The sequence below is a fragment of the Heloderma suspectum genome, chromosome 4, assembly GCF_057233095.1.
Source record: "Heloderma suspectum isolate Gila_16-S chromosome 4, 16-S_ref, whole genome shotgun sequence".
Classification (NCBI taxonomy): domain Eukaryota; kingdom Metazoa; phylum Chordata; class Lepidosauria; order Squamata; family Helodermatidae; genus Heloderma; species Heloderma suspectum.
In genome coordinates this window covers 34,611,038-34,617,997 of record NC_139461.1, presented here as the reverse complement: position 1 = coordinate 34,617,997, position 6,960 = coordinate 34,611,038, and the positions used below count along the sequence as shown (strand labels likewise).

General features: G+C 46.8%; 1 protein-coding gene across 1 annotated transcript; it reads right to left on the bottom strand.

The window, feature by feature from the left end:
* Positions 1 to 2,730: 2,730 nt before the first annotated feature.
* Positions 2,731 to 6,384, bottom strand: TMEM74 (transmembrane protein 74). The gene is made up of 2 exons (XM_084847993.1): positions 6,265 to 6,384; positions 2,731 to 5,178 (listed from the first exon to the last, which is right to left on the bottom strand). Exon 2 carries the CDS (start codon positions 4,952 to 4,954, stop codon positions 4,016 to 4,018), a length of 939 nt encoding a protein of 312 aa, XP_084704119.1. The 5' UTR covers positions 4,955 to 5,178; positions 6,265 to 6,384; the 3' UTR covers positions 2,731 to 4,015.
* Positions 6,385 to 6,960: the final 576 nt, after the last annotated feature.

Below are 6,960 nucleotides of genomic sequence, written 5' to 3'. Positions count from 1 at the left end.
GTGTTGGGGCGGGGATGGGGGGGTGGGGGAGAGTGTGTTACAAGAAGAAGTATATTGAAGACAAATTGTTTCCGAGAAGTATTCAGTCAGGTCTGGGAAAGGCCCATTAGCATGGATCTTTATTCAAATGTGAAGTGAGGTTTTTTAGCTGTAATTATTATTATTGCTTTGAGATGCTCTGCTAAGACAGTGTTCCTGTGAGAGGCCTGGTTTTTGTGTTGGCATATCTCATATTCAGTGGCCCTTAAAATAATTTTTAAAAGGAGCTGAATAGCAGTGGTGGGAAAACCTGTGGAGCTGCCACAGCTTAGAAACAAAACGTTTTGAAGGCTCTCGTGCTTTTTATATGTACAGACTGCGGCTGGAGGATCCAGATACTAAAATCTGCTCCATTTCAGCTGCCAGAACTCTCAAGCCTAGTCTGTTAGTGGAGACAACAGTTCTACTATATGAGCAAGCAATCTGTTTTCTATCTGATTCATATCCTGCTCTTCCTCCAAAGAGCACAGAGTACATGATTCCCTCTGCACTTATCCTTACAACAACCCTGTCAGGTAAGTTAGTGACTGAGTCAGTCAATTAGAGACAGTGACTGACTCAGTAAGCTTAGTGGCTGGCCAGAGATTTGAACTCAGGTCCTCCTGAACCAGTCTGACACTCTGACCCAGGGGCAAGCAACCCACTGTCCTCAATATGTTTTGGATTGCAGCTCCCATATTCCTTGACCATTGGCCATACTGGCTAGGGCTGATGGGTGTTGTAGACCAGAACAACTGGAGGGCACCATGTTGTCTATGCTTGAAATCTAACCATAGGATCACCCTGGCTGTTGATTTGCCAGCATGGATGCTGGGAAGTAGGAACAGTGCAGCACATGAAGCAAGGGTGGGCAAAGAGGCACTTCGTACATGCACACACATACCCTGACAGTTCCACTTCCAGTCAGAAAATGCACGTTGGTAAGTTCTCTTACCACTGAGTTTAGGATTAAGCAAATATGGGTAAAGTATCATGGAGGAAGCATTACAGAGCCTAGCCTGCCATGAGTCCTGGGCACAATCAACAGGAAGTGTTCCTGGAGAAACCCCACTGAAATGGAGAGATTTGCATGGTTGGCATTTTTTGGGTGGACACTTACATTGCATACATGTTCATACAACATGTCAACCCATACCCAGTGGTTGAGTGGGGGTTGTTGTTGAGCCATGGGTTAGTGTGGTGTCTGAACCCAGGACATTTTCCACAGGGTGTCTTGTTAACCGTGTGGTGTGGCTTGTGAACCATCCTGAACACCCCAACAATGAATCATCGGTTCTCAAGGTAAAATAAGCCACAGTGCATGGTTAACAAGCCACCCTGCAGAAAATGTCCTGGGTTCAGACAACACACTAACCCATGGTTCAACAAACAAGCCACAGTTCAACAACAACCCACACGCAACCAGTGAGTGTGGGTTAGCATATTGTGCGAACCCAGTCAGTGTGCTTTTTCAGTGATGCTTCATGCGTTCCTTCCTTGTGTGATGTTTCAGTTTTCAAGAAACCAGTTCAACCCTTCACTTTACAAATGGTTGTCTTCTCTGGTCAGGCAAATTGGAACTCTCTCCCTCTTGAGAATTGCCCATAGCCAGAGTTCAGCACCTTTAGGGGCTCTGTTGACAGGGTCCTGTGAATGGGTTGCAGAGAAACAGATAGTGAGGTACTCTCTGAAGCTAAGCAAGTGGAGATCTGATCAGCAGTCTGGATAGGAGACCAGTGTAACTTCTGTATAAGAATAGGGTATCCATAGGCTAGGGGACCAAGGGCCACTAGAAGTTTGCCCCCTACCTCCAAGGAAAAACATCGTGGCAAGGGAAGACCAATTTGCCCCCATCCATCCATCCATCCATCCATGCATGGGCAGCTGAAGGGAGCTTGTTTTCCTCCTGCCTGCCAAAAATAACACCTATAAGAACGTGTAACTAAGAACAAGTACGTGGGTTTTGTTTTTTTCTTCTACCCTCCCAATCCCTTTTCCTTTTGTGTCATGTCTTTTCGTTTGTAAGCCTGAGGGCAGGGTTGTCTTATTATTGATCTTTGTAAGCTGCTCTGGAAGTCTTTTTCAATCAAAGAGCACAGTAAAGATGCTTTAAATAATAAATAATAACTCTTCAGTTCAGGCAAGTGGGTATAAGTAACAGAGGATAATTTCTCCAGTTGTCAGTTTACAATTTTTTTTTTTATAAGGTTGCTGACCTACCCGAGCCTTTGAGGAGATGGTGGTTGGTTTATAAGTCTAATCAATTAATAAATTATGTGTAGGCCTTAAAAGGGTTCTAAAATCAGCAGCGATAAACTGATAAAGAAAAAAACTACATCCCCAATAAACAGAGCAGAAAATACCCAAATTCAAAATGAACATTCCCATCCTTAATTGCAGCTACTGGATGGCTGTCCTGGCACTTGATTATTGGCATCCCTTAGCATATTGCCACATAGTCTGTAGACTATTACATTTCAGGGTTTTTAGAGTGACAGGATATTCATGTTTATATGAGGAGTGGGCAAGATAGAGAAATGTGGACTTAGCTAGACAAAAAAAAAAGCCTCAGGAAATATTTCAGCACACTACAAGAATGTTAGCACAATGCTCAGTGCCAAAATGTCATTTGTGAGAGTCAGTTCCTAGCAACTCTCTCAAGACCCAGGCTGTGATGCTAAGCATGTTTAGTTGGACATAACTTGTACGTGTGGATGGGCCATTGTGCATACAACAGCACAGACAGAAGCCTTTATTAGCATCTCACATCGTTTTTCAATGAAGTCGGTACACACGGACTTATTTGGGTGTGATTCACACCCTTGATGACTGCAACATCATGAGATGGTGTGCATATGAGATGTCACACATTCAACATCATGGACAGAACTTTAATTTCACCTCAAAGATAAACGTTTTCAGGGGAGTCAGTCCACAGGTTTGAGTGCCAGCTCATTGAGGTTTTGGTTCACACATTCCAGTATATCACTCGAAATATCTGCCCTTGATTACCATACATGGAATGATTTTCAGCTGAATGAGTGAACTGACTCTAGTGAAAAGCATTGTACTGAAGTGATGCGATCTCAGCCTGGGATGGTCCCTTCTCACTTGCAAGTCAATGCTCAATTCTGCAGTCATCAAATAATGCACATGCGGGACCAATGTCAGCATCCAGAATCCTTACCCAGATGGTCTAGCACCCCAGGGGGCCACCACTGACACCTTGCCTAGGGCTCCCTCAAACTATCTCTTTTTCCTGCCCCAGGCTGCTATTTTAATTTCCCACAATGCCCTGGGGCAACACTATGGAATGGGCACTGTGGAAAATTAAAATGGTGGCTCCCAGACCCCCATTGGGGGCTGCCTGACGGCAGTGGAGGCTAACAGCTCCAATGTCAGTGAGGTGGTGATTCTGCTCCGGGTTTCAGTCAGAACCAGTCAGAACTCTAAAGGAAGCACCTTGGATAACTCCTTTAGAGTTCTGACTGGTTCTGACTGAAACTGAGTGGAATAACCGCCCCAGTGACATCGGAGCCACTAGGCTTCACTGCCTGGTGATAGGAGCACTCCTGCAGTGGTGCTGCTGCCACTGCCATGAGCCCTCCAAGGGCACCCCAGTGATACAGAAGGGTCCCCTCAAACCTGAACCCCCCACATGCATGAACTAGCCCTAAATAACACCAATTTCAAGGGAACTTTTACTTCCATGTTCATGTGCTTAGGGTTTCAGCCACAGACATTTTCCCACAAACACCAAGAGAACCATGCTCAGCCAGCCTTAATTCAAACAAGACAGCATGGATTATTTTAAATATTATCTCTTTCATCTTTTTGCCCACAAATACATGGATATATAATGCAAAACTTCCATTTTAACGTGCTAGGAAAAGACGCTCCTGTTGGGCGATGCTAGCAGACTTAAGTTTCATTTGTTCCATTTAACGGGGGAAAAAAATCCTTCCATTCTTCGCAGCCTCAGAGCATTAAGGGCAACCTAACCGTCTATGGCAAGAGCATCCTCCTCAACTAATGATAACTCCATATTATCATTCGGAGAGGATTTCATTTGGAAATTGAAGGAGCCGTACAGCTTGGCAGATTCCTGGGAGGCAGCAAACCTGTTCCTCCTGTAGAGCTCCCCTTTCCACATAGACATCATGAGCAAACTGGACAGCACCACGCCCCCCAGGGTCAAAAGGCAGAGCCCAGCAATGACACACCGATCCAGGTGTGCCCCGACTTTGGCGCTCTCATTCTCCAGCCGCTCCATCTCCCTTGCCCCCACTGTGCCGGGGTCCACGTTCACATCCCTGGGAACCACATAGGAAACAATCACGAGCAGAATCCCACTGACCAGGAAGAAGATAGCGCTGATGAAGCCGTAATCGACAGACTTTCCGGCAGCTTCTGAGCCAGCATTGTCATCTTCCTCGGAAACCGACGAGGGCAGATCGTAGGGCCATTCGAGGGACCTCTCTCCACCAGGGTCAGGGTGGGGAAGGAGATCCAGCTCTTGGCAACAGCTCTTGTGCACAAGGCTTCCGGTGGGGTCGAGATTGTTGACGTTTTCATCCACACGAGTGAAGGACGTCTCTGATTCACAGCAACAGGCTTTCTTGTGGGTGGCTTCCTTTTCTTCTGGAGGAAGGCCAGGGGGGCAGGCCACCTCTCCTGCTGTCATTTGTTCTGGGGACAGCAATGATGTGGCGATGAAAGAATGAGGGGCCTGAGTGGGATCTTCTTTGGCTGCCCTTTGGGGAGCTTTGCAGTGCTGCTCAGAGCACTCAGCGGCCATAGCTACCGCTCTAGTCCTTGCCTCGCTTTCAGCAGTCTGCCCCAGACACGGGGTGGCATGCAAACTCCAGTCCACGTTGTGGCACTGATCTGGCTGGCTGCCCTCCTTGGCGAGGTACAGAAGCTCCATACATGCCATGGGAGCACCCCTGAAAGGAGCCCTGGCTTACCATTTATGAGCCCAAGCTTCACAAACACTGCCAGTTACAACCTCATTGTAGCATAGTGCACAAAACTCTGGAGAGACTGAAGCAACCTTCTATACTCAGCCACTGTTTTGCTGGGCTTCTGTTTCAGCCACTACTCAATTAAACAAATTCCCTTGGACATGCCTTCCTTTTCAATCTGCAAATGCAAAGGGGGCTGGGGGGGGGGAGAAATAGCTTCATCATCATGAGACATTATTAGACAAAGAGAAGTGTAGCAGAAACATAACAGTCATTATTCTGATTTTGTCCAATGTGCATGTGTGTGTGTGTGTGTGTGCATGTGTGGTGATGGTGGCTGGGAGACAACAAATCAAGCACTTAACGCCGAAATCTGCTTGCTGATCTAAAATCTATTAGGAACTCTAATCAACCTTTGACACCACTATGCAATTACGGAAATAAGCCACTGGAAAGAAAAAGAAGGCATACACGTTCACATCCATTCTGCCTCTAGAGCTTAAGTGCAAAACCCATGGACTTCAAGTGCAAAGCCCATGGATGCATCTGAAAGGGCAAACTCAAGGAAGAGCTAAAACCCGAGGAGCCCAAATTCAAAGTCTATTTAGGAAGAAGCAAGCAAATCCCTTGTAGCCCAGTAATCCAGAATCTCTGTTCTCCAGTGGAAATCTGATAATCCCAGGGGGAGGGAAAGCAGCACTTTCCGAAAGCGGATCTCGAGCGCTGATTAAAACCTCGCTTGCAATGAAATTACGCCTCAAAGACGGGTGATTCAGAGGAACGGACGCATGTTCTCCTGGTGCGAAGAATGGCACGTGAGAAACACAAAAACTTGGGGCAGAAAAAAACATATTTCCTGTACTTGAGAGAGAGAGAGAGAGAGAGAGAGAATCCAGTGGAGAGTTTTTGAAATGTATATATGTATATGTGTGTGTATATATATATATATATATATGTGTGTGTGTGTGTGTGTGTGTGTATAGAGAGAGAGAAAATATAGTGTATCTAGTAGCGACGTCCAAAATTCAACATTCTCCAGCGATAATAGACTACACAATACATTATATAGTCTATTATCCCTGGAGAATGTTGAATTTTGGACGTTGGTACTAATGGACTCAGCTGCAAAAGAGAATGTCAAAGAATAGATTCGCATACAGGCGAGAGCTCTTTCCGTTCTTTTCCGTTCCCGGGGTTTATCTGCAAAGTACAGACAGCCATCACCATGTATCTTTAGACTAGAGACTGGCTCGGATCGTCCCTTGCTCACTTCTTCACGTACCTGCCCCATCTGTTCGCATCCACCGGCCAGGAGCGCATCGTCAGCCGTCCCAAGCTGGTCCATCAAAGTCTCCGAAAGAAGCACTTGTAGCCCTCCTCCTCCACGCTTTTCTGTCCTCTTGCCTCCCTCGGGGCTGGGGGTGGGTGTGGAGAGAGTGGACTGGGATGCGCCGGCTGGTAGGAGCACTCGGAGTGCATTCTGGGAGATGTAGTCCTGTAGCGTGCGAGAGGCAAAAACCGCTCTTGTAAATTGCTACAGGCGCGATCCTATGCATGTTTAGACAGAAAAAAAGCCCTGCAGCTCCCAGCATACCACGGCCAGCCATGGTTAGGATGCATAGGACCTAAACTTGCATAGGATTGCGCTCTCAGAGGCCTCTCGGAAGTTCAACCACAGCCAGGGGTATGCTTTGGCTGTTATCAGAGCTTGTTTTCAGGGCAAGGGCTCCAAGTCGACGCAGGGGGAGTCATAACTAATGTCCATAGATCATGCGCAGAGTGTTATCCCCCCTCCCCGCGGCAAGTAACCAGACAAGACGTTGCTCATAGGAGCACCATTTGAGACTTTTGGAGGTGTAAAGAGGGAGATTTCAACGGGTGATGGGTGAAATTCAGCCAGAACCACACGTGGGCTTCAACAGGGAGTAAGGCCCCCTGAACACAGTGGGACTTACTTCCGAGTAAACCTTCATAGGAG

What these genes read in the sequence shown, in the direction of transcription:
- TMEM74 (XM_084847993.1), bottom strand. Translation starts at nt 4,954, where the DNA reads ATGGCATGTATGGAGCTTCTGTACCTCGCCAAGGAGGGCAGCCAGCCA.